General features: G+C 44.2%; 1 protein-coding gene across 5 annotated transcripts in view; it reads left to right on the top strand.

Annotated features, from left to right (window-relative positions):
- The window catches only part of HHAT (hedgehog acyltransferase), a 259911-nt gene that overhangs the window by 8369 nt on the left and 224229 nt on the right, over window positions 1–27313 (top strand). For 3 of the 5 annotated variants that reach the window (XM_088801657.1, XM_088801656.1, XM_074322217.2), the window contains exons 2-3: window positions 4622–4754; window positions 19301–19368. In XM_088801657.1, coding sequence (XP_088657783.1) covers window positions 4664–4754; window positions 19301–19368 — 159 coding nt within the window. In that variant the 5' untranslated portion in view covers window positions 4622–4663. Of the gene's footprint in view, window positions 1–4619; window positions 4755–19300; window positions 19455–27313 lie in introns of those variants that run through there. The other 2 variants (XM_088801658.1, XM_088801659.1) reach the window with 2 other exon arrangements.

The following is a 27313-nucleotide window of genomic DNA, read 5'->3' as shown; positions in this document are numbered from 1 at the left end:
TATTTTGTGGGCCTCTTGAGTTCTGGAGTCCCAGATAAATACATTTTTGAAATACCTAGCTTTGGGCTCTAGACCCAATATGGACACAAAGTCCCTTGTTCTTCCAGTCTGACTTCGATCCCAGGGAAACCTTTGCTATGATTTCCTTCCAACATCCAATATCAAAGTGCATTTTCACTTTGTCTTTGCCTGCTTCGAATTTCTCATTCTTGTCAGTAATATTTAGCTTTGAGAGACTGTATTCTTGCAGCTTTGGAGTTGCTGGTTTTTTTGTTCTTTACCTCACCCCACCTGTTTTTTTGTTTTTTTTTAAACAATCCTACTGCCTTCCCGACTAATTTGTTTCCAGGCGGTACAACTTAATTTTTCCTCATCGGCTTTGCTTGATTCTAGCACTTTCTCTCCACTTGCTACCGAGGGCCTAAATTGCTGACCTCCCTGCCTCTAGACTATTCCACAGTGTTGAAGGGCTTCTTCAGAAGCTTCACTCAAATAGTTAATTGTACTGGCTCACAAACCTGAGGTTTCTTCAGGAAATCAGATCCAAACTTGTCCTCATTTCTGTTTAAAACCCTCTGCTACTTGGCCCCTACTGTTCCTTCACCTACCCTGTCCACATTGTTTCTTCACAGTCCTGACCAGGATTCCCACTGAGGTGGAAGTGGTCTCAGACACGTCTCTTCCCCATCCAGCAACCTTCCTCAACTCGCACCTTCAGTGGTGCAACCTCATGGATGTAGATTGGCCAGGTGGACTCTTACTTACAAATAGACTGTGTTGCTGCAGGTTGGCTATTTCCTATAGAAATATGTTATAAATGGTGATTAGTTTCTAGGTGGTCTCACTGATGCCCACTTAGCTGGTAATATTTCTGCAGGACTGAGTCTATGCATGAAAAACAGAAACAAAGCATTACTTACACGTTTTAGTAAGGACCGCTTTGATTTCATCATGATAGCTGACGCTTCAAGAAGAGCGTGCTTATTTCAAGAATGAGAAATAGAAACTTGAGAATTTTCTGAGAGTTTTTGGGACCCTTTATGGGTTTGGGCATTTTTAAAAAGTTCTAATTATATTCACAAATGTACAACTTTCCTTTTCTTGGATACCGTTATGTCATTAAGTCTTTTAAAATATATCTACTCAGACTTGCTTCCTCAATGCACAGCTGAAAATCACAGAAAAAAAAAAAAAAAAAAACCTCAAGGGGAGGAAATTTTTTAGATAAGTGGGCAAGAGTTGAAAAGAGGAGGTATAAGGAAAAAAAGGTCTGTTAAAAGGCATGAGGGTGTTTGGGTGGTAGTGTTTTGAGGTGGCGTTCCTGGAACTATGAGTGAGGGACTGAGAAAAGTGAGAGTACTGCATAGAATTCATTTGGGGATAAAGAAAGAGGTGGTGAGGAAGCGATGCCAGGCTGAAAGCGCTCCAGGTGGCCCTCACAGACAGTCTGTTTGCTGTCTGGGTGGTCTTGGGTTGGGGGTGGGGAGAGCAAGAGGAGTGAGACATTAGCGAGAGCTCTGGGGACGCCGCCTGCTGCAGGAGGATTAGCAGAAGGTAAGGTGACCACCTCCCACAGAAGATCAGTTACATTTCATCAATTCGGGAAGAAAATTCAATTCATTCACTGGTGCTACCGGCAGATTGCAGCTAATATTTATTGAGTACTTACTCTTTGCCAGGCCCTGGGTAAGCATTTTACATTTCACCCATTCAACAACCCTATAAGGAAGGTGACCCACTCTTTTAGTCTCCAAGATTATGTTCACATTTTATTTTTAGGGGTTCAGCTCTTTGCTAATCACAGATTCTTTTTTTTTTTTTTAAAGGGAAATTGTTCTTTTTTCTGTTTCTGTTTCTTTTTTTTTTTTTAAGATTTTTATTGGGGAAGGGGAACAGGACTTTATTGGGGAACAGTGTGTACTTCCAGGACTTTTTTCCAAGTCAAGTTGTTGTCCTTTCTATCTTAGTTGTGGATGGTGCCGTTCAGCTTCAAGTTGTTGTCCTTTCAGTCTTAGTTGTGGAGGGCGCAGCTCAGCTCCAGGTCCAGTTGCTGGTTTTCTAGTTGCAGGGGGCACAGCCCACCAACCCTTGCGGGAGTCGAACTGGCAGCCTTGTGATTGAGAGCCTGCACTCCAAACAACTGAGCCATTCGGGAGCTCAGCGGCAGCTCAGCTCAAGGTGCTGTGTTCAATCTTAGTTGCAGGGGGCGCTGCCCACCATCCCTTGTGGGACTCGAGGCATTGAACTGGCAACCTTGTGGTTGAGAGCCCACTGGCTCATGTGGGAATCGAACCGACAGCCTTCAGAGTCAGGAGCATGGAGTGCCAACCACCTGAGCCACCGGGCCGGCCCCAAATCACAGATTCTTAATTAAGTGAGGAGGACACCTAATATAAGAGCGACCTCCTTTGAAAGGAGAGATATTATAAAACCCAGAGGTTAAAGTTAACTTCCCACTGAGGGGAAAACTACCATATTTCTACAAAATTCCAGAAAGAATTTTTTTTTATTTGTAGATTTTATTGGGGAAGGGGAACAGGACTTTATTGGGGAACAGTGTGTACTTCCGGGACTTTTCCAAATCAAGTTATTGTCCTTTCAATCTTAGTTATGGAGGGCGCAGTTCAGCTCCAGGTCCAGTTGCTGTAGTTAGTTGCAGGGGGCGCAGCCCACCATCCCTTGCGGGAGTCGAGGAGTCGAACCAGCAACCCTGTAGTTGAGAGCCGGTGCTCCAACCACCTGAGCCATCTGGCCACCTGGGAGCTGAGTGGCAGCTCATTGACTTCATTCTAGTTGCAGAGGGCGCAGCTCGCTGGCCCATGCGGGAATCGAACTGGCAGCCCTGTTGCCCAGAGCTCACGCTCTAACCTGAGCCACCCATCCGCCTCCAGAAAGAAATTTTAAGATAATCTAGGCAATACCAGGTATTTAAAAATAAAGTGATTAGAAATGTATGAAGCTAGAAATGGTTCTGAAAAATGGCAGGGGAACCTGAGAAGGCGTTGTTGAAGTACCAGGAATAAGAGGGCTTGTGATTGAAAGCGCGGGTGTCTGCTTTTGGATCTCAGGTTGCAGGAGAAATCCAGACCAAACTGACTTTTAGGGCTCTCTGGTTGGAGGACCACTGACTTCTGACCTCATATTTTATGAAAGCTAAAGTTTATATCCCTTCCTGTTCTGTCTCCCTTTAGCCTGAAGAAAGGAGTTTGTGGCAGATTCTGGGCCAACATCTCCTTGAACTGGTATTAATGAGTCTGGCTGTGGCTGAGGGAAGGGGTGGGGGCCTGGTGGTCCCAAGATGTGGATTTGCACCCTGGCTCAGTTATTTCTGACTGCGTGACCTCATGTGTTTCACTTTCGTCATCTGTAAAATGCCTACTTCCCTTGCCCCACCTACTTCACTGGGCTTTTGTGAAAATAAAATGAGATAATGTGTGAGTTCTGATTTTTGGCATTCCTGTGACATATTAGAAGTGTTTGGGGCTTCAAAGTTTGCTCTTTAATTTGACATCTACATTGAGATATCTGAGAGGTTGAAATAAATCAATGAGGGTGGTAAGAAAGGGTTACATTTAGCTAGCCCTTTGTTACTTGGGCACTGATCGTTTAATTTGCAGAGTTTTAGGACCTAACTGTCCATCACCTGCTCTTTCACATAGAATGTAGATTTGGCTGCCTTACCAGAGAGATCTAGAATCGCAGAGGCTTACACAACCTAGAAGCACATTTCTCTTTCATGTAACAGACCAGATAAAGTGAACCAGGGCAGTGCTGGAGGTGGTACATGGAGTCAGGACTGAGGTGCCTCTAGCATGTTTCCATGTGGCTTTTGGTCCAAGGTGGCTGTTCCAGCTCCGCCCAGTGGGAAGGAGATGACCACAGCCTCATAGCCAGAGTCAAATGTCCACGCTTGGCCACACTGTAGAGTTGAGCTCAGCATCCATGTATTCAGATAAAAATTCAATTACTGTGTAAGAAGGGAGACTGAATATTGCAGGGTGAGTAACTGGCAGTGTCTGCCACAGTTGCCTGGGTTGTATCATGAGCTCCCATTGCAGAAGTGCACACAAGATGGAAGACAGAGCAGTTTTCATTAATCCATTCTAATGAACAACTACAGGATGACATTTGAAGGGGAGAACAAAGAGGGTGAGGCTGATGGCTTAGAAGAGGTTGGAGGTGATTTGTGCTTTTCTTTTGTTCAGGCTTTTGAAGCCATTTTTTATTCATGGAGTGACTTGCAGTCCCTTTTTGCCGTATCACATGCCCTGGGCAAGGTTCTGGGGATGCAGAGGTCATGGTCCCTGCTCCCTGAAGGTCTGCTCCACCGGGGCAGACGTGTGTGTCAGGCAGTGAGGATAGAACTGGTGTACACTGTGATGGGAAGCAGGTGGGGGGCTGTAGGAGCCCAGAGGGAAAGACCTGCTCACCCCAGGCAGGTGGGCAGGTTGTGTGTGTGTGTGTGTGTGTGTGTGTGTGTGTGTGTGTGTGGCAACTGGCAGCAGGAGGATTCACTCGGATTATATCTGTATCCTCTTGGGAGAGTAAGTTTACTGCTGGTGATAAGATGCTCTTCTCTGGTGTCATGTCCATGGCGTAATGTTTTTATTTCTGTTTCTAGAAACTTCAACTTGGGCTTCGGGACCTTTTGTCACAAGAAGCAATGCTGGCCCGGTGGGAACTGTCTTTTTACCTGCTTGCTTCACTAGGCTTTCACTTCTATTCTTTCTGCGAAGTTTACAAAGTCTCCAGAGGTAAGTCCCAACGTTTCTGAATTTGTATCCAGAAAACAAGGTGAGAGGGAGTGCTCAGAGGCGGAAGATTCAGGAAGATCTCGTGGGCTTGGATGACTTGGGCACCACTTTGCTTTGCCCTCATCGTGGGCAGTTTGAATCAGTGGCCTGAGTCAGTGGAGTTTTCCACTCTGATCCTGGATCCGAGCTGTGGCTGGTCTTCTGTAATAGGAGGTTTGATTCAATGGCTGTTGAGGGCCATGGTGGGGATTCGCGTTCATAATTTGCAGTCACCTCTTAAATTTCTCTCTTACCATCATTCCTCACAGACACATGGAGGCAGTTCATGGTGTTGGAGGCCCAGACTCCTTTCATCTTCTGTCCTGTTGTCTTTAGTGCTTTTGTGTGTATTCCAAAGAGGAAGCGTCACCAAGTCTACATTCCTGCCCATAGGAAGGGGACTAGGAACCCTTCTTTCCTTTAAGGGCAGCGTGGCTGGTTACCCTTGTCACTTCTGATACCCAGTTGGCCTGCACCGAGTTCTGTGGCCATGGCCTGGAGACTGGGAAATACAGTCTTTAGCTTGGTGGCCACATGCTATTTAAAACTTCCCACGCTATGGAAAAATGGAGGAAAGAGTTTTGCAGGGACCACGAGGGATCAGGTCCATAATCAGTTTCCTAGAGTGATGGTGAGCCTCGTTTTAAGGAAGACCAGGAGCCAGCCACACAGAGAAGGGGGCAGAGGACCTTGGGGTAGAGATGAGTTTGCAGACAAATGGACAAGCGTGTGCCGTTCCACTGCGGTGTGAGGAAGCAGCATGATCTGGGAACTGCGGACTACTCGGTAGGACTGGCGTGTAGAGTAGGGAAAGAGAGTAGCAAGAGCTAAGCTCAGATCAGAAAGCAGGGAGAGATGGCGAAAGACCTTATATATTCAGCGGAGGAGTCTAGACTTGATGTCGAAGGCAGGGGAGGCTGTGGAAAGTAGCTGTGGGCAATGCCGAAGGTAGGTTTGGGGAAGCACGGCTGAGAGCACTCTGTCCTCGGCGTCTACCTTACCTTAGGATCACTGGGGCTGACAGGGATAGGTATCACCATGACTGACTTTTCTCCCCTTCCACGTATGTCCGTCTCAGAGCGTGGGCTTGGTTGCAGTGACTGACCATCTAAAGCAGATGAGGACTGTTGTTGGGTCTAGGCTATTCCAGTAGCTGCATTCCTCTGCTGGAGCCTCCGAGCTCCCAGGGCCCACACCGAAGGAGCTGACCTGCTCTATGTCAGGCGCTATGTTAGGCGCTTTATGTACTTGTCTCATTCCGTCTCTGGAACCGCCCTGTGAGATGGTATAGTACTTAGAAGACAGGTTTGACTGCAGACACACAGCCTCCAAGATAACTGTGTTCTAGGGCTGGTGTGGTGTCTGGAAGGCGTCAGAGACCCTGGCTTCTCTTACCATGTTCCTGTGACATCCTCAGCAGGTGGTTCCTCTTCATTATGTGAGGCAGCGTCTTCAGAGCATGATCTGTAAGGTGCTTATCATGTCTGTTCCCATACTGTTTGCGAGAAGCTAGTTCTGTAGTCACATTGACTGTGAGGGAAGCTTAATAAATCTGTGGTCGGCAGGCCCCTTATCCAGCTAAACTCAAGTGTTCTATTATAGAGGGAGAAACAGAATGAATATTAGCAGGTAGTCCTTTTCATGAATGGGTGTCTTGGTTACCCATTGCTGCGTAACAAACCATCCTGAAGCTTTGTCACTTAAAACAACCACCACCATTTATTATCTCTACTGTTCTGTGAGTTTTTTTCCCCTTTCACATAGACAAAATTTTTTAGAGCAGTTTTAGGTTCACAGCAAAATTAAGCAGAAAATACAGAGTTTCCATATACTTCCTACCCCCACTCCCCGCTGTCTCCCTCACTGTCAACATCCCATAACAGAGTGGGACATTTGTTACAGTACACCTATACTGACACATAAAGTTCATAGTTTACAGTAGGGTTTACTCTTGGTGTGGTTCTTTCTATGGGTTTTGAGAAATTTATAATGACACATATCCATCATTGTTCAGTGTCATACAGTGTAGTTTCACTGCCCTAAAAATTCTTTGTGCTCTGCCTATCCATCCCTCCCATCCCCCAAACCACTTACCTTTTAAGCATCCGCATAGTTTTACCTTTTCCAGAATGTCATACAGTTGGAATCATATAGTATGTAACCTTTTCAGATTGGTTTCTTTCACTTAATATGCATTTAAGATTTCTCCATATCTTTTCATGTCTTGATAGCTTATTTCTTTTTAGTGATGAATAATATTCCATTGTCTGTTGTTCCACAGATTATTTATGCATTTACCTACTGAAGAATGTCTTGCTTTGCTTCCATGTTTTGGCCATTATGAATAAAGATGCTATAAACGTCTGTGTGCAGGTTTTTGTGTGTGCGTAAGTTTTTAGTTCCGTTGGGTAAATACCAAAGAACAATGGCTGGATTGTATGGTAAGAGTATTTTTATTTTTGTAAACTTCCCAGTATCTTCCAAAGTGCGTGCACCATGTTGCATTCTCACCAGCAATAAATGAGTTCCTGTTGCTCCACATCCTTGTCAGCATTTGGTGTTTTCAGTGTTTTGGATTTTGGCCATTCTAATAGGTATGTAGTGGTACCTCATTGTTGTTTTAATATGCATTTCCCTGATGACATATGCTTATTCGCCATACTTGTATCTTTGGTGAGGCATCTGTTCAGGTCTTTTGCCCATGATTTAATTGGGTGTTCGTTTTCTTATTGAGTTTTAATAGTTTTTTTTGTATATTTTGGATAACAGTTCTTTATCAGATACATCTTTTGCAGATATTTTCTCTTAGTCTGTGGCTTGTCTTCTCATTGTTTTTTTAAATAGTAATCTTTTTTTTTTTTTTAAGGGGAACAGGACTTTTACTGAGGAATAGTGTGTACTTCCAGGACTTTTTTCCAAGTCAAGTTGTTGTCCTTTCAGTCTTAGTTGTGGAGGGCGCAGCTCAGCTCCAGGTCCAGTTGCCGTTGTTAGTTGCAGGGGGCGCAGTCCACCATCCCTTGCGGGAGTTGAACCAGCAACCTTGTGGTTGAGAGGACGCCCTCCAACCAACAAGCCATCTGGGAACTCAGCAGCAGCTCAGATCAAGGTGCCGTGTTCAATCTTAGTTGCAGGGGCGGAGCCCACCATCCCTTGCGGGACTCGAGGAATTGAACTGGCAACCTTGTGGTTGAGAGCCCACTGGCCCATGTGGGAATTGAACCAGCAGCCTTCGGAGTTAGGAGCATGGAGCTCTAACCGCCTGAGCCATCGGGCTGGCCCCTTGTCTTCTCATTTTTTGACAGTGTCTTTTATAGGGCAGAAATTTAAAATTTTATTAAGTCCAGCATATCAATTCATTCTTTCATGGATTTGCCTTTGGTGCTGTTTCTAAGCAGTCACTGTGATAGCCAAGGGTCATCTAAAGTTTCCATGTTATTTTCTAGGAGTGCTATAGTGTTGCATTTTATGTTTAGAGCTATGAAATCCATTTTGGGTTAATTTTTGTGAAGGGTATAAAGTCTGTGTCTGGATTCATTTTTTGGCATGTGGACATCCAGTTATTCCAGTATCATTTGAAAAGACTATCTTTTTTCCATTGTATAACCTTTGCTCCTTTGTCAAAGGTCAGTTGATTATATTTATGTGAGTCTATTTCTGTGATCTCTGTTCTGTTTCATGGACCTATTTGTCATTTCTTTCACCAATACTACACTCCCTCGAATACTGAGGCTTTATACCCTGTTTCCCCGAAAATAAGACCTAGCCGGACAACCAGCTCTAATGCGTCTTTTGGAGCAAACATTAATGTAAGACACAGTATATTATATTATATTATATTATATTATATTATATTATATTATATTATATTATATTACATATAAGACTGGATCTTATATTAAAATTTTTGCTCCAAAAGACACATTAGAGCTGATTGTCTGGCTAGGTCTTAATTTTGGGGAAACACGGTAGTAAGTCTCAAAGTTGGGTGTTGTTAGTCCTCTGACTTTGTCCTTCTCTTTCAATATTGTGTTGGTTATTCTGGATCTTTTGCCTTTCCATATAAATTTTAAAATGTTTTTTGATATCTACAAGATAACTTGCTGGGATTTTCTTTTGGATTGCATTGAATCTATAGATCAAGTTGGGAGGAACTGACATCTTAACAATGTTGAGTCTTCCTACCCATGAACATGGACTGTCTCTCATATTATTTAGTTCTTCTTTGATCTCTCTCATCAGAGTTTTCTAGTTTTCCTCATATATAACTTGTACATATTTGTTAGATTGATACCCAAGTATTTCATTTTTGAAGGTGCTAATGTAAATAGTATTGTGTCTTTAATTTCAAATTCCACTTGTTTATTGCTGACACATAGGAAAGCAATTGACGTTTGTATATAATCTTTCTGTTTTTAAAATTTTATTGGGGAATATTGGGAAACTGTGTTTCTCCAGGGCCCATCAGCTCCAAGTCATTGTCCTTCAATCTACTTGTGGAGGGCACAGCTCAGCTCCAATTCCACTCGCCAGTTTCAATCTTTAGTTGCAGGGGGCGCAAGCCACCATCCCATGCAGGAATTGAACTGGCACTCTAACCAACTGCGCCATCCGGCCACACTGTATATTAATCTTGTATTGTACAAACTTGCTATAATTTCTTATTAGTTTCAGGAGTTTTTTGCACAGTTCATTGGATTTTCCACATACATAACCATGTGATTAGCATACAAACAGTTTATTTCTTCCTTTACATTCTGCATACCATTTATTTCATTTTCTTATCTTATTGCATTAGCTGGGACTTGCAGCATGATACTGAGAAGGAGTAGTGAGAGGAGACAGCCTTTCCCTTTTCCTGATCTTAGCGAGAAAGCCTCTAGTTTCTCACCATTAAGTATCACGTTAGCTGTAGGTTTTTTTTTCTCTTTAATTTAATTAAAGTTTATTGGGGTAACAAGTGTTAGCAAAGTTACATAGGTTTTAGGGGCACAACTCTGCAATACGTCATCTATACATCACATTATGTGTTCACCACCCAGAGTCAGTTCTCCATCCATCACCATATGTTTGATCCCTTTTACCCTCATCTACTATCCCCCTCCCCCCTTACCCTCTGGTAACCACTAAACTATTGTTTATGTCTATGAGTTTTTGTTTCTTCATTTGTTTGTCTTGTTCCTTTGTTGTTTTCAGTTTTATATACCACATATCAGTGAAATCACATGGTTCTCAACTTTTTCTGTCTGACTTATCCAGTTCTTCTTTTTTGCCACCCATATTTATTTATTTATTTGTTTTTATTTTTTTAATAAATGTTATTGGGGGATATGGGGGAACAGTGTGTTTTTCCAGGGCTCATCAGCTCCAAGTCATTGTCCTTCAATCTAGTTGTGGAGGGCACAGCTCACTGCCCCATGTGGGAATCGAATCAGCAACCCTGTTGTTCAGAGCTCGCGCTCTAACCAACTGAGCCATCCAGCTGCCCCTGCCACTCATATTTATTGATAATTTAATTTCCCAAAGCACCTTACTTTAAAGAGGAAGTCCTTTTGTTTATTCTACTATTAAACTTTATTCCCACTGAAATAAAATTTTTCATTCTTGTGTCATGGTAGCTGCTGGCATATGGGCAGGAGGAGATCCGTCTGTGGATAGCACAAAACTTTTCTATGCCTCAAATGATCCAGAGGCTGCCACACGGTTTGACTTATTACTGACCACTCCCTAGCCTGAAGCTTCTTTATCTTTCATGCTTTTCCTTTTAACGTCAGTGCCAAAGTGTTTGGCCACTCCCAAGAAACGTCTTCTTTCTCTAATGTTTTTTGCCAGTTCAGCTTATGGAGCCAGATCCCCCCTGCTTTGCCAAAGTGTTTCACTGGTGCACTGAGTCTTGGCTCCATGTCTTACTTTCTAATTCAGGAAAAAGTGTTTCTTACCTACATTATAGAAGTAGGTCACTGGGAAAACTGTCTCCTCTGTGAACTTTTTTGGGGCATTTGTATCTGGAGCAAATATAGGGCCTAGAACATACTAAAGGTTCAAAACGTATTTGTTAAGTGAAATGCTACTGGTTGGCGTTTCCTCGGCTACTTCCCCTGGCATAGAGCAAGCATCTTGTTCACTGCTGTCTCCCATCTGCAGTATTGGGGTTGTCAGGCCAGTAGGGACAGCAGACCAATTTTAACAGCCTTAGTCAAATGGGATCTTTTGGTAAATCCATAGCAGGGACTGAACAGAACGTTCCTTCTTGGATTAAGAAATTCAAATTGGTGGTTACAAAATAATCACGGTGATGTAAAGTGCAGCATATGGAATATAGTCAGTAATACTATAATACGTATAGTGCCAGGTGGGTACTAGATTTATCAGGAGGATCACTTCGTAAATTATATAAGTGTCTAACCACTGTTGTACACCTGAAACTAATATAAAATAATATTGAATGTCAACTGTAACTGACAAAGAAAAAAAAGAACACCCCTTCTTTCTCCCAACTCTACCAAGCATGGAGCATCTCAAAGGCATATGGAAATACTTGGGTTGATTCCTTCCTTATTGTCTGAGTTTGCTCTGTACCTTTTTATTCCAACTTCATGAGTTGAATGCTTAGCTCATTTATTTTGTAAGGAATCTATTTGTATTGTTGTATTGTAGCTGATTGTTTTTCTATGCCTGGTGACCTCTGCCCTCTTGCTCTGTGGTATGTGGCTAATCCAGACTTATAGCATTAAGTTTATGCCTGCTGGTTTAGGAGACGTAAAAACACTTTTATGTCTCTCTGTTTACACTTAACATGAGAAAAGATATGATATGCCATGTGGTAACCTTGAAAGAATTAATGCCTCTGCCTGAAAGAGGGCCATGTATATTTGTATTCCTATCAGTTTAATGCAATTCTTGGACAGAAAACAGTGTGTTCTCATCAGTGAAAACCACCTGGTGATAGGAGGTCACCTGGAAAAGCATCTGTGAAACTACTGTCAATTTACTACCTATTGGCTTATATTCAAATTTTTTATTTCTTATACCAATTTTGACATTTGGTAATTTTTGAGATCTATGCATTTTATGTAGGTTTTCAATTTGATTAGTATATTGTGGTTCATAATACTTTAATTTTTGTTGTTGTTTCTTTAGTTGACTTTTCTTTCTTATTGTATATTTTATTCACATTGTCTTCTTTACTCCCACCTTAACTTCGTTCTTTGTTCGTCTTTCCATGTTTCCCTCCTTCTGTACTATTTTTTTTTTTTTATTATTAACTGTGCCAGAGATCTTATTAATCTTTTCAGCTTTTGGCTTTGTTGTTTTTCTAAATTGTTTCTTTTTATTCTCCAATTCATTGATTTCTGCCTTATCTTATTTCCTTCCTTATCATCTCTTTGAGTTTGCTCTGTTCCTTTTTATTCCAACTTCATGAGTTGAATGCTTAGCTCATTTATTTTGTAAGGAATCTATTTGTATCATTGTATTGTAGCTGATTGTTTTTCTCTGAACGATTTCCAGAGAGGAATTATAGAGTCAAACCACATGAATGTTTTGAAAGGTTCTTGATAGATGTACACAGACTGTTCTCCAGGAGGCTGTCCCAGTGAACATTTCTGTTGGGCAGTGTCCATCTTATTACAGTCTCAGTAAGTTGAGCCTTTATTCTTTAATCCATCTCCCATGTATTTGGTATGTGATATGAGGTGAAGAGTTAAATTATTTTTTTCCAAATAGATAACCAAACACAATTTATTAAATCTTTCTTTTCTTATGGAATTCTGATGCAACCTTGATCATATACTAAATTCTTATGTGTAATCCAGTCTGTCTGGGGAGCTGTCTTTTCTGTTTCTTTGATTATTTAATCTACTCTTATGTCAATGCTGTACTGCTCTAATTAGTTATGCTTTATAAAATGTGTGAGTGTCTGGTGAAGTTACCACCAGATTTGTTCTTTATTTATTGTTCTTTATTTCTACACTTTTCTTAGACATTCTTACTGGTTTATTCTTCCAGACACATATTTGAAATTCTAAAAAAATCTCATTAGGGTTGGAGTACAACAAATCTAAAAATTTGTAAATAATTAACATTTTTATAATACTGTATCTTTCCATTCAGGAATATGGTATTTTTTCCTCTATTTATACAAGGTCTTCTGTTCTCTTAATAAAGGTTCATGGTCTTCTTCATAATCAGCCCTATTAACATTCTTATTAAGATTATTTCTTTATTTTTTTTGTTCCTTTATGATTGGGATATTTTCAGTTATATTTTCTATAATTTCTAGCTGGTTATTTCAGTATCTTTCAGGGTTATTGATATATTTAGGTTTTTTCTTAAGTCAGTTTGCATAATTTATATTTTTCCACTTCATTGATACTTTCAAATGTCTTAACATACGGTAGTATATCATATTACTAAAATATTTTCAATCCCACGTGTCTCATTTCTCCTGTTTTAGGGAATTTACTGAAGGTTTTGTCTATTTAGTAGGTTAATTCTCTTTTTCAAAGAACAAGCTCTTGGATTTATTTACAGATTCTACCATCTTTCTGTTTTCTGTGAAGATTACTTTCTAACGAATATCAGCTACTCTAGATCCTTTTGGTTTTTTAGAGCCCTGGGTCACCTTCTTTTATTCAGGAGCTATCTTGAACGGTTGCATATTGGTGATATTTTATAAATGGAACTATGCTTTCCATTTATTTGCATTTCATTTCACAAGCACTTTAGTTTCATTACTTTAATTTTCAGTGATCAGTAGTTAATATTTCTCTGTGACACCAGGGACCCCTGATATTTAAGCAAGTATGGAACAAATTATTTTCTTGAATTGCCATCTCCAATTTCTTTCTTTTTATGTAGTGGGTGTTCTTAAAGTGGGATACAACTATATTCGAGCATATTCACCTTCTACCTTTTGTTTATTCTTATACACACCTGTTCTTAACACATCATCAATCTCAGTTTATGAGAAAAGGATATAGCTGCTCATTTATAGATTAATTCTTTTGTGGTGTTCATGCAACACACTAACCTCTCATGGGGGTAGGCTTTATTCATCAGAAGGTAATTTTTCCTATTTGCTTTTGTGATGAAAGGAATTTGGTTGCAAGATGGCCAGTAACTCCGGAGGGCCCAGTTCAGGGTGGGGAAACAAACACCACTGGTCCTGCCCTTGAGTGGGTAACCTTGAAGCCCTGGGAACCTGGTGAGCTGGCTGACTGAGGATGGGGTCACCAAGGGCCCTTCTGTTTACACATCCTTTCTGAAAGGAACCACGTGCATCGCCCGTGTAAGGCAAGGCCTGGATAGCCGTTCTTGACGGCCAGCATTAGTAGTGGGTGTCGTGGCACAGCTAAGGCTCCGAGTGTTCTGTGTGGCAGTGCTTCGTGTTCTGTTTGACCCTTGTTTCCCTGGTTACCTGAGTTATAGGACACAGTAGCTCGCTGCCTTCCTACTAGGATTCCAAGTCTATGGGCCCGCTCCTTGATCAAGTTTATACTGACTGGTGTTTTCCTCCTTTGGCGACACTGGTCCTTAAGGGAATCTACTTTCTTTCTTTCTTTTTTTTTCTAATTTTTATTGGGGAATATTGGGGAACAGTGTGTTTCTCCAGGGCCCGTCAGCTCCAAGTCATTGTCCGTCAATCTAGTTGTGGAGGGTGCAGCTCAGCTCCAAGTCCAGTCGCTGTTTTCAATCTAGTTGCAGGGGACACAGCGCACCATCCCATGCGGGAATTGAACCGGCAACCCTGTTGTTAAGAGCTCGCGCTCTAACCAACTGAGCCATCCGGCTGCCCCAAGAGTCTCCTTTCTTAATGCTTTTCATAAACCTCTGTAGTGACTTGGGCCGGGCCTGGGCTGGAGGGTGTTGGAAGGCCACCCTAATGTGAGACTCTGCATGCAGTTCCTCACTCTCCCTGCTGCTGCTGCCGGCGCTCCATGTTGGATCCAACGCAAAGAACACGCACAGAGCTTATGGATTCCTCTTTGCTGGAACGTTTCCGTCTCAGCCTGGGGCTTCTCCTCCGTCTCCCAGGGGCCCTAAGGACTCCTATGCAGATGGCACGCCTAGTGGTCTGCCTGAAAAGACCCCAGAATTTGTTAGGTGACTAGCAGATGAGCGGCCCTATTAGGGAGATTTGAAGGCCTTTTCTTTCCTTTGTCACTTTGCATCTTGTTTACACACACGGTTTCCTTTTGCTCGGCTGGTTGATTTCTAAGTCGCTTTTTATTCCCTGAGTGGGAACTGGGAGAGGGAAGAGCCCTCACACCTCAGGAATGTCGCGGAACAACCAGCACATTACCACCCTGTTCCATGTGATATTTTATAGGAATATGTGAGAGTTGTTACCGTTATGTTTTCTTGTCTTTAGAAGCCACCTTTTCTGCTGCCTTTCCCGCCTCTCATTTACTACCACAGTCTGCTAGACTCACTGGCTTCCTGGGGAAATAAGAATCAGTAGGAGCTGATTAGAATTCTTCAAATGTATAGCAGCAGCAGGACAGCTTAAGCCGTGATTGGATTGGTACTTGCCACTTTGTATCAGGAGGGGACATGCATGTTTTATGTCCCCCTCTTACTGATTATTGCCCTCAAATTACCCCCCCCCCCCCCCCCGCAGAATTGCTTTCCCATCAAAGTGTTGAGGGTGAAAGGGGTAGGTTAGTTGGAGCTTTTAAGTAAATGGTTTACCACCACAGCCCCTTGGCAGTGATTAAAATGCAAATCTTCTCACTCAGTAGGTAGTGTGGGGTTTTGACAAATCCTTTTGTTGGGTGGTGGTTGGAGAGCGGAGAATAAACAGCTTATTTAGTAATGAGGGCTCATCCGCAGAAATTGTTTCATTTCTGTGTTCTCAGGCACTTTTGTGTGGCACTGAATTTGGGGAAAACGGAACCAGGGCACCGAGAGGCCTGTGTGGTGGGGAGAAAATTGCTCACGCTGAGAAGGCTTCTCTCTGTATAGCATCCGCTTGCTTGAGTGTATGTGAGTTATGATGGAAACTCATCTTGCTCAAAGGGCGAGAATACGGGCTGCCTCCCAAGGAGGTAGAATCAGAGACGTTCTGATGGTCCTTGCTCTTCCGGGAAAGACCTCCTGCTACAGGTTCTCAGCTTCCATTCTCCAGCGTCAACCAAATTCTGTAGCACTGCATTTTCAGTTAACTTAAGACAGTGATTTCCAAAGGGATCATGAATGGATTTAAGTTGTAATTTAACATGTATGTCATACAGCATTCGTTTGTGTCAAGAAATCAGGCGGGTGATTTGTAGAAATTCTCTTACACATGAGGGAGAATTTTTGGTCTGTAGCTGTGCTGTCCGTACTGTGACCAGTAGCCACGTGGCTGATGAGCACTTGAAATGTGGCCACTTCAAACTGCGATGTGCTGTGAAGGTAACATGCACATTGGACTTTGAAGAAAAAAGAATGTCAAATAACTCATTCATAATAAATATTGATTCTATGTGGAAACAAAGTTTCGGCTACATTGAGATAAATAAAATGTACTAAAATGAATTTCACTCTTTAAAATGTGAAACTTTAAAATTATAAATGTGTGTGAGATGAGTATTTCGGTTGGATAGCACCGGACAGGATTCTTTCAAGGCTCCTCTCTGCAAAGATTCCTTTTTCCCACTAGAGGGAGATGTGTTCCAGCTTCAGGAAGTCTGGTGCTTAGCATTTAAACGTAACTACTTCTGAATGTACTCTTAAAAGAAGAAGAAAAGTCTCAAGTTTCTGCTTGGTTTCAGTTCTGCACAATTCTGATGTTTCTGGAGGTTGCTCTGTGCATGAACGTGAAGCCAAAAGTGAAGAGGCAAGAAGCACAGAGATTTTCCACCCAATCTGTGTTAATGAATTTGGAGCTTGTGGGGGCAGAGCCCCAGAAAGTAGTTTCCAGGCTCTTGGCCTCACATAGACAGGTGCTGGCTCAGGTAGTAAATGGCCATCAACTGTGATTGCATGGCCATCAGCTGTGGCTAGTTGGCCGTCAGCTGTAACCAGTGAGCCATTGGCCACTAATATAACTGCTGTGGCTACGCTAGAAGAGAAGAGAGAGAACGGGGGCTAGCAAGAAGATGGTGGCTGGGCTGGCAAGCGTGGATGGTGGTTTGCGGACAGTGTGGATCCAGCCTCCAGTGAGAGTATAGTGCCGCCAGAGAGAATATAGTGGTATGACTCCCCCATCTATGGCTCCGTGGGTGTTCCTTTTTGGCCTCACCATATCCTGCGTTCTTATATGGGGAGCGGGAGCAGAGACCCCGCAGGCCTCCCTGCATGACAAATGGCGCAGCGAGCAGGGTCTCCCGCATGACAGAGCTTCTTGTTCCATTTTGGTTGGATTGTAGTAGCTTGCTGTCTGCGGGCTGTTCCCATGGCCTGGAGTCTGTATACAACACACACATACACACACACACACATACACACACACACAATATGGCGTGAGTGCAGCTGTACAGAAACAACCAGGGCCCTGCTGCAGTCACACACGTCCACCGAACCTCCTGGACCACACGGAGTGCAGTGTGAGTGTGTGGCAAAGTTGTGCCATGCAGTACCCTGGGCCAGTGCCCAGTACCCCTCCCTTTCCTATTGTTTCTAGGGCAGTGTGGGGACAGAGCCAGGAGTGCAGTTTCTAGGCTCTCGCCCTTACGTGGAAAGGTGCTCACTCGGGTAGTAAATGGCCATCAACTGTGATTGGATGGCCATCAGCTGTGGCTAGTTGGCCGTCAGCTGTAACCAGTGAGCCATTGGCCACTAATATAACTGCCATGGCTACGCTAGCAGGAAAAACAGGGGCTAGCAAGAAGATGGTGGCTGAGCTAGCAAGAGCGGATTGCAGCTAGCATGTGAGGTTGGTTGGCAGAGAAGTGGACGTCAGGTTGCGGATTGTGTGGCTCCTGCTTCCTGTGTCTCCAACCCAGCTGCCAGCGAGACTATAGTGGTATGACTCCACTATCTATGGCTCCGTGGGTGTTCCTTTTTGGCCTCACCATGTCCTGCATTCTTATGCGGGGAGCGGAATTAGAAACCCCACATGACACCCTGCATGACAGGCAGTGTTGCCTTTGGTTTGAGGTTGGGCTGCTGTTTATGTCTCGTGTGTGTGTGAACCTGTCCCTTGATCCTACTCTAGACCAGCATCCTTTCATGATTAAGTTTTAGTAACACACACACTCTGATATTTCTGGGTAGCTCCCTTTTGGTCTTCTGTGGGTTTTGTGGGGACAGAACCCCAAAAAGCAGTTTCCAGGCTCTCGGCCTCACATAGACAGGTGCTGGCTCAGGTAGTAAATGGCCATCAACTGTGATTGCATGGCCATCAGCTGTGGCTAGTTGGCCGTCAGCTGTAACCAGTGAGCCATTGGCCACTAATATAACTGCTGTGGCTATGCTAGCAGAGAGAGAAAAATGGGGGCTAGTAAGAAGATGGTGGCTGAGCCTGCAAGCGACGCAGTGAGGGTTGAGAATTGTATGGCTCCTGTTTCCAGTGTCTCCAATCCAGCCGCCAGCGAGAATATAGTGGTATAACTCCCCTGTCTATGGCTCTGTGGGTGTTCCTTTTTGGCCTCACCATGTCCTGTGTTCTTATGTGGGGAGCGGGAGCTGAGACCCCGCCTGGCACCCTGCATGACAAATGGCGCAGCGAGCAGGGTCTCCCTGCACGATAGTTTTGTATGTTTATTGGTCCAATAAGCACTGGCTTTCCCTTTTCCAGCCTGTATACACCATGCCTTTGCGGGCGTTGTCAGCCATTCTGCAGGCTGCATCAGTAGCCTTACTGAGGACTGCTAAGTCTTTATCTCCAACCTAGGGCACTTGAGCTCTATTCATACCCATCCAGCTGCCTACTGTATATCACATGGGTACCCGAAATTCAGCCTCCATCACTTCCTCACCTCCTATATCACGGCACTCATCAGCACTGTTGTAATTCCGTGTTATTTGCTCGTCTCTCTTACCTAGTGTACAGTAAGCCCCAGGAGGGCAAAAGACATACCAATCTTGATCTGTTTCATTCCTACTCTCTCACAGTGCCTGGTTCTTGTATACCCTCAGGAAGAATTTGAATAAAGATTTTGTTATGTCTTTTGTTTTAAACCAATTGGACTGTTTACTTATGAACATATTTATTACCATTATATGATTCCATTTTATAATCTTGTTAGCATTATGTCATAGCACCACGTGTACAAGTGGGGCATTTGCACTAATCCCGCCTGTGGGCCCTGTGCTGGAAGCTTTCTCTCTTGACACCTCTCCTTTTGTGAGCCTTATTACAGTTAGAAAGGGACGTTTCCATCAGCCCCACCATGTATTTCCAAGAAGTTAGGTCACAGAAAACTAGAGAGGAAGGTCAAGGAGTGTGACACGTTTCCATGCTTGTAGCTCAGTCCACAGTCGGCTTTTCCAGGACATATTCCAACTTTTTTTAGTGTCTCTGCTATTAAACCAACCCAATTTTATTTAGATTTGTGACTAATGGACACTGTTTTTCTTGTCAGAACATGAAGAGCAGTTGGACCAAGAATTTGACCTGGAGACTGGCACTTTATTTGGAGGATTAAAGAAGGTACAAAGTGGATAAATGAGAAATCTGTTCGATTTTCAAACCTGGTTTCAATATTTTGCATCACTTTTGTATTGGTGTTGACCCAGGTATAGTATTCAACAGCGAATGGGGACTGAGTACCTTTCCTTTTGTAAAAGGTGTGAGAGAGCCTTGATGAAGGCATTCCCCACGGTCTTTATCTTCTTGTCCCCTGTTCTCCTCTCAAGACACCAGGAACCTGATTATGTAACCTTGTCAGTTCATACGAATTTCACTTTTGTAAAGTTCAGGAAGTTTCTAGTCTCTTCCTGGCCTAGCCATATCTATTAGCATCAAATGTGGCCCCTGATATTCCCTAAACCAACTGTCGGCAACTACGGGAACTTCTTTCCTGCCTGAGTGTCCACACTGCTGCAGAGCATGCTGGGAAGCCGCTTCCCCTCTCCTCCCTGGTTCTGTGGGGGCAGCGCATTCATCTGTGGCTGGAGCTCATTGTGCCTCTGTTCTGTCATGTGCCCTTCTAGATGTGACAGTTAGCAGTTGTGTGCATTAGACTACGTCGTGGGCAGGTACCAGAGCCTCCTCTTCCAGGTGTGAGGCGCTAGACTCCTTTTTTTCCTCCCACCAGAACCCCTTGAAGCTGGCGTTCTTCTCATTCCTCCCCTTCCAGTTTTCCAGGACCCCCATTTCAGTAATGACTTGAATTGCAGGCTCCAGCTTATGGTTCAGGGTTCAAGTCAAGGCTCCTGGAGCTGTGTGTTTGTTTTTCTAAGCATTTTGATATATTTAAAAACGATATCAAAACATTGCCTTTTACTGTTTTCCCTCTAAGCGTGTAGAATGCCACTTACTACCTTATATTGTAAGTTCCACCAGCTGTTGTGGGCTGGCTTGGGACATAAAATAATGCTTGTGTTACAAGTTCTAAACACCCAACTTACAAATAAAATTTTGGAAGACGATTCATTTGCAAACTGGGCATTGCCTATACTGATCTTTTTCTACTTTGAGAATTGCAGATCTTGCTTACAATTGTGGCAAATTTACTTCAACTTCCATTTTGATTTTCTAGGGTAACCTGCCCTTCTTTCCAACTCTGGTTCTATACAGAGCCACTGTATTAGACGTAAGGCCCATATCTGTCTGGGACTGGGAAGAGTTCCTGGCTTTTGTTCCTCTACCCATCAGATATTTCCATGAAACTTTGGATGTAAATTGAATTTTCATTCAGTGAATCATTCGTGGTTTTTCTGCAGATAAGCCCTTTCTAGGATAATTTGTAAGACTTGTAAGGTAGGTGGTGTGCCCCCTTCAGAGATGAGGAAATTTGGGAAGCTTTATGTCACAGTGGAATTTGCGGTGTAATAGGAGGTAGCCTTTGTGAGGGTCTGGGATCTACTTTATAGAAATGTACCACAATTGGATCCTCTTACAACAGAAAATATGCTGACTTTTTTTTTTTTTAGAGTCACAGTTCAAGCATTTCAGATAATTACTGAATTGTTTGCCAGGGGCAAAAATCGACTGAGACTTGTAGCTGAAGAGAAGCAATTGTGAGGCAGTGTGAGAAACTAAACAGAAGGTCAGGCCCCAACAAGTTTTGGAGCTACCCCAGATTTCATTGTCAAGGGCAGGCTTCAGCCCTGCTGTGCGTTGCTGCTTCTAGACAAAGGGGCTTTGTCTTTACTGACTTCCCAGCTCCAGTCACTCCATCAAGTCCAGCTGCTTGGCTCCCTGCCAAGGCTCGAGAGTCCTGGGGAGATGAGCCCTTCTAAGCATTCCCCACGACAGCCCCCCAATAGGGCACAGGTCACGGGGTGTCATCGGTCTGGTCAACTGGTCTCCATGGAAAATGCACAAGCCACAGACACATACCCTTGGAATTCCAAACACTTGGTCTTTTGCCATCCTGAGAAATCTATGTGTGTCCATCACTCTGACCATCCATTTATCTATGTGGTGTTACTGCACACCCGTTTTTGTCCTCATCTTTCTGTAGCTCATTACCTTGCATATAATGATGGTAGCTTGGAGTCCAAGAATTTAGAGGGCAAATGAGTCCTGGTGGATGGCCAACAAATGAAGGGAATGAATACTGTGTCCTTGGTGAAAATCAGAACACAGAACAAGGGCTGTACGCAGCGCTAGGGTGTTCGCTGATGTCTGCTCAGAGTCTTGTTCAACTAAAATAGGGGCCTGATGATAGGATCTGGACACTCCTCACTGCATATTTCCTTTCTTGCAGGTTATGGGAGGTGGCAAGCAAATGCTGCCACCAAGTTGACCGAAATTCAAATCAGAAGACGATAAGGGGTACAAGTAGAAATCGTGAATTTTAGAAGAAAGCGTTTACGTACGCTGATCACTGTATCCCTTGAATATTAGGCTCCAGCAGGGCTGCTAAACCTCAGCAGTGCTGGTGTTTGAGACCAGATAATTCTGTGCTGTGGGGAAGCTATTCTATATGTTGTACGGTATTTGGCAGTGTCTCTGGACTCTACCTAATAGATGCTGGTAGCTCCTACTGCCACAAGTCATGGCAATCACAAATGTCTCCCAGCGTTGCCACATGCTCCCGTGGGGCAAAATCACCCCACAGTAATATTTAGGGGCTTTGTGCCCCACCCCGCCACCCATGCTGATTGCCGTTTCTTACCTGTGCTCATCCTGTTGTCCCCTCGGGATCATGTCTCACCTCTTCCCTGTGGTCCTTCCTTGCTCTTCACACCTGAATCCAGGTGTCCCTATTACTGAAGCATCGCCTGCACCTCTAAGTGGGGTTTCATGCTCCTGATTCCTGACACTTCCCTGCCTCTTTATTTCCTTCCATAAGTACAGTTTTTAATGAGCGTGTTTCTGTGCCCAAGACCATATTGAGTGCTGGGGACACAGTGAACCAGACAGTCACGTTTCCTGTCCTAGTGTCTGCTAGTGGGGACCGACCAACAGTAGGTAAATGAACAGATGTTACAGCCACAGATTGAGCTAAGTGACACGAAGGACATAAACAGGGTGATGTGAGAGGAATGCTTTGGATTGTATTTGTACCCTCTGATGATAAATGTGTTGGTACAGTCTTATTTTGTGTGATCCGTCCTCCACTAGGCTGTTAGTACCACAAAGGCAGGCTGGGATTTAATCATTCCTGTATTTTCAGTGTCTGCAACAGAATAGGTGAATATTTTATGGAATTTAACTGTAGGAAAGAATGAATAACACCGTGCCAGGTGGCAACATTGGAGTAAAATGCATCCATCCTGAGTGCGTCTATATAGACATGTAGGTAAATCTAAGTGGGACAGTGTTTATAGTCAGAGCGGGAGAGAGTACTGTGGGCATAAGTAGTCACAAAGTGCTTCTGTGGGAGGAGGTTGACCTTCACTTGAGCTCCACAGAGTGAGTAGGATTTGGCCAGGTCATCTGTAGAGGAGATGCTATTCCAGGGGGCTCAGTGTGATTGGAAAGGGAAGCACGTGATTAGGGAGATGGTGACTGAAGGTGCGGCTTCATTTAGGACAGTGAAAGGGAGCTGGGCCCGACCACCGTCCTCCAATTTTTGATGATGTTAGATTTGGGGGGATTCTAGCCCAAATCAGGAATGCCTTTGGGCCTTGTCATTTCTTCGGTGTAAAGCTGATTGCACTTACCAAGATGCCAGTTGTAGCGGGGCAGCTTGTGTAGGTGCAGCTATTCAGGACTGTTCAGATTCTGTATGCTGTGACATTTGCATCCTGGTTTGCAATGTCTGCTCTTCCAGGATCAGAAGTGCCTCCTGCTGCGCTCCAGTGGTTCTCTGGAGCAGTTGTGTGTTGGGAGCCTGTGTCTCGCCAGGGATGGGTCCAGCCCAGGGCCTCTCCAGTGCTGGCCATTGTCTGTCTTGGTGTTTGGCGGTCCCCTTCTCTTTTTCTTTGCTAATCCTCTTGCTTTTGGTCCCAAGAAGACAAAGGAAACTTTTTAGGGCCCACTTCCTTGTTTAATGTAGTAAACTTGTTTCTAGATGGCGTCTGACTCAAATTGATACAAATGAAGCTCTATGTCCAGTTATATTTTCATGAACTTCTTTCCTTTTATTTTTATTTCTGACACGAGGTAGTTGGCCTCATGGAAAGAGCACAGGCTTAGAGGTGGATGGACTTGAGTTCAAAATGCAGTTTGCTGCATTTTTGAAAATCATTTACTTCCTCAGAGCTTTAGCTTTATTTTCTGGACTTTGGGACTGGAAGGTTGTGGGGAAAGAGCTGATAGTATGAAACACCCGGCACGTATGTGCTTGATGCAGGATGGATCCCCAGTACGTGTTGTTGTGATTATTGTTGTTTTTCCTTCCTTGGATAATAACTTCCTCTTTTTAGAGTTAAGGTTTGATGATTCACTCTCTCTGTCAAGGAGATACTATTCTGAAGAGAAACATTTAAGTATAGAAGGGGATTGCTATTGAAAGGAGCTCTCACAAGTCTAATGTGTTGGGAAGAATTTTACGTGTAATCAATTCCTCATTTCTTTTGGGAGGACCCCTCTGCCTGTGGCAAGTTTCTGAAATGGGGGCGTACTTGTAAATAAGGCGTTCTTTCAGAAATAGAATCAGAGAGGACTTCATGGGGCCTGTCGGAGGGATTAGGAAGGAAAGACAGGATCGGAGAAGGAGAGCTTGCTCACTTATGTCTTTGACTGTGAAGAGAAAAGAAGTACTTTTCTAAAGTAAAGACATTTTTTAGCCACTCAAATTTTGCCCATCAAGATTTTAAGATTTAGCTTTATTTATAAACTCCTCTATATTCCAATACTTAAAAAAACACAACAAGCTATGTTTTGATTCATTTAGTAAATATTCACTGAGCGCCTAGTGTAAGAAGCTTCCAGGTTGTGTGCTGCATGCTGGGATGGTGTGACAGTCCAGGCTCAGTCTCTGTCCTCAGTGGACTCTGAATTTGAGGAGAAGGTGAGGAAGAAACAGTGAGGTAAGTGGTGCAGCCATCCAGAGGGCATGTGGAAACACAGGTGAATTGACCCAGACTCACAGGAATTGAAGCTGAGGACTTGGGAGACCGGGGGAGGGAGACACACGCGTAAGGACCTGGATTTAAGAGGGGGAGTAGTTCGCTTGTTTGGGAGGTTGAGTGAGAGGAGGGAGATGACACAGATAGACAGGAGCCAGATCATAAAGGCCACTGGGTGCTGTACGTGCAGTCTGGACTTTACTCGGGAGGCAGCGGACAGCTGCTGAAGGGGTTCAGGCCGCTGCCATTTCTTCTCTGCACTCTTTCAGGAGCCTGTGATTGCCCTGCCCTGCTTGCTCTCCCCACCTCAAGCTTTGTGCATCCCTGGAGTTAATGTTCTGGAATGTGTATGTCATAACCCATTCATGGTACCCCATTTCCGATGATATAAGTCCAGATTTGGGAGCTGACATTCAGCCCCATTTGTCCACTGGCCTTACCTATTTCAGCAGCCTCAGCTCCTTATAGTGAGTCACCCTATGCTGCTAAGTGACAGGATTGTCTACCATTCCCCGAAGATGCCTTGATGTTTCCTACTTGTGGCTCTCCCACAGACTGCTGTGCACGTCCCTTCTGCTCAAGAACAGCTCACAGGGAGCCCCCTCTGACCCCTGCCCCCTTCCTCCCCCGATTGGTGTGCATTTCTCCTTTCTGTGAGTGCCATTCCCAGGACTCCTCCCTGACCTGCTAGATAACAGCTACCTGTTCTAGATGTAAGGATCTTCCATCTCTGCCTCCCCTGCCTGACACATAGTAGGCGCTCAGTAGTGTTTGTTGGATTAAGGTGAATGCACCTATCTGTGGGAGACTCATTGTGAAGGACCATAGGTACCTAAGCAATGTTTGCCTTGTTTCACGTGTATGAACTCTGGCAAGTCGGGGAACTTCAGGACTTCAGACCTTGTTTGGTTAAGCTGCAGCCCCTCAAAGAGGACTCCAGTGTCCTGTTATGTCTCTGCCTCCTTCCAGCTGGTGGGAGCAGATTAGGAAGCAGTTTGGCTGTGCATGTGACTTTTCCAGCCTGTCCTTATTCACAGAAAATTGGATGTTAGGCAGCCTTGACCCCTTCACACAGGAGCTGCTCAGCAGAGGCAGACTCTTGTGCCCTGTGCCAGCCCCTCCGGGCAAAGAGAGTGTGAGCTGAAGAGTCTTCAGATGGTAGAAGCTGGAAGCCCACAGACTAGTGCTGGAAGGAGGCTTTACCAGCACACGCTGAGCTTGAGCCCTCTTCTTAACACGAAGAACTCGTGCCCCTTACCTATCAGTACGCTGTCTCTTTCCTGCTGGGTCTCCTTTTTGATACATAGAAGGTTTGCAGCTAGACAGGAAAAAGTGAGGTGGCAGTGATTTCCTGGCGGAGAACAGGAAGAGGAAGTGTAGCCCTCTGCCTTACGTAAACATAGGGCTGCCGTGCAATGGATCAACCTTACATCTGCTTATTAATTCTTAGCCACCAAGTCCCTGCTCTGTCCGCCTCTTTTTTTTTTTTTTTCATGTCTACTAGTTCATGGAAAATAGTGTTTGTTTCATGATAAAGGCCTGTGAAGGAGCCAGGGGAAGATAAGGGGAAATTCCAACCAAGGGTTTAGCTCTGCCAAACTCAGATCAAATACATGTGTGTTTGTATGTATGGCGTGGTGGGTGGGGAAGAGAGCAAGGGAGAGAAGAGGGAGAAACAGATAGACAGACAGACAGACAGACAGACAGATGCGCACTGTGACTATTTAGGTGGTGATATAGGTCTGGAATGGTGAGAAATTTCTCAGCCACGAAGTAGTCAGTTTACAAGTAACTGCCGACCACCTGCCCTGTGGCCCAGGCTGCCATGGTTGCTGCGGTGAAGGGGAAGTATGAAGCATGGTTTCTCTCCTGAAGAAACTTACACGCCGTCGGGGAATGCCAGGCTGACATACGGCTTTAATAGGGATGATGCTCTATGTGTTTAACAAGGGACAGGCCTCAATCAAGCTGAGCAGATACCAGCTGTGTGCAGCCTTGTGACCCTATTTGTGTGTCCCACCTGAAAATGGACCCTGACGTTCCATTTAACAAAATGTTGCTCTATGCATGAGTGCCCTTGGTTGGTATATCCAAAAACTGCTGGGAGAGTTTCTAACCTTGGGGTGACCAGGGAAGGCTCCCTGGAAGAGGTGGATTGGAGCTGAGCCTTAACCAGAAGGATCATGCTTTGAACTGGCCCAAGCCTGTTTGGTTGTTCAATAAAAATCACTTTCTTTGCTTTTAATCTTGGTAGGTTCTGGCAGTTGGAGTTGGGTAGGAGTTACATGTCTTCCTGCCCCACTCCCTCACGGCCAAGTGGTATGTTCCGGGGAGGGTCTAGAGTTGAATTCTGCCACATGTGCAAACATGTATTGATAGGCAGGTACAAACCCCGCCCTTGAGCCTGTTCCTGAAAGCTGGTGAAGCCTCTGTTCTCTGTCCTTAGGTGCCCCAACAAGCATCTTGCAGGAAGGACTCATCTGGGGTGGAGGCAGCTCTGTGTGGGCTGGAGCAGACACCCCGCTAGTCTGTTCAGGGGACAGACTCTTAGGAAGTGAAGGGACACAGAACCAACGGAGTGCTCGGCCTAGGGCTCAGCTCTCTCTGGACGCGGCTCAAGGAGTCCTTATGCCTCATCCTGAGGAGGGTCCTGGAGCCTGAGATTTCTAACCCACATACGTTAACACTACTTTTCTTTCTAAATTTTCTCTCATTTTTTAAAATTAAATTTACTGGGGTAATATTGGTTAATGACATGCAAACTTCAAGTGTACGACTTTTTAATACATCTGTATATATTGTGTGCTTGCCACCCAAAGTCTAGTCTCCTTCTGTCACCATCTATTGACCCCCTTTGCTGTCTTCATATTTCCCCCACTATTTATTTGTAGCATTCCGTATGCTAATAAACTCTCAGGTTCAGCTTTAGATACCAATATTGAAATGAATTGTAGCCATGTGTGGGACTA

Source organism: Rhinolophus sinicus, chromosome 11 (genome assembly GCF_057876585.1).
Source record: "Rhinolophus sinicus isolate RSI-liver-muscle chromosome 11, RSI-T2T, whole genome shotgun sequence".
Classification (NCBI taxonomy): Eukaryota; Metazoa; Chordata; class Mammalia; order Chiroptera; family Rhinolophidae; genus Rhinolophus; species Rhinolophus sinicus.
This window is presented reverse-complemented; position numbering and strand designations above follow the sequence as displayed.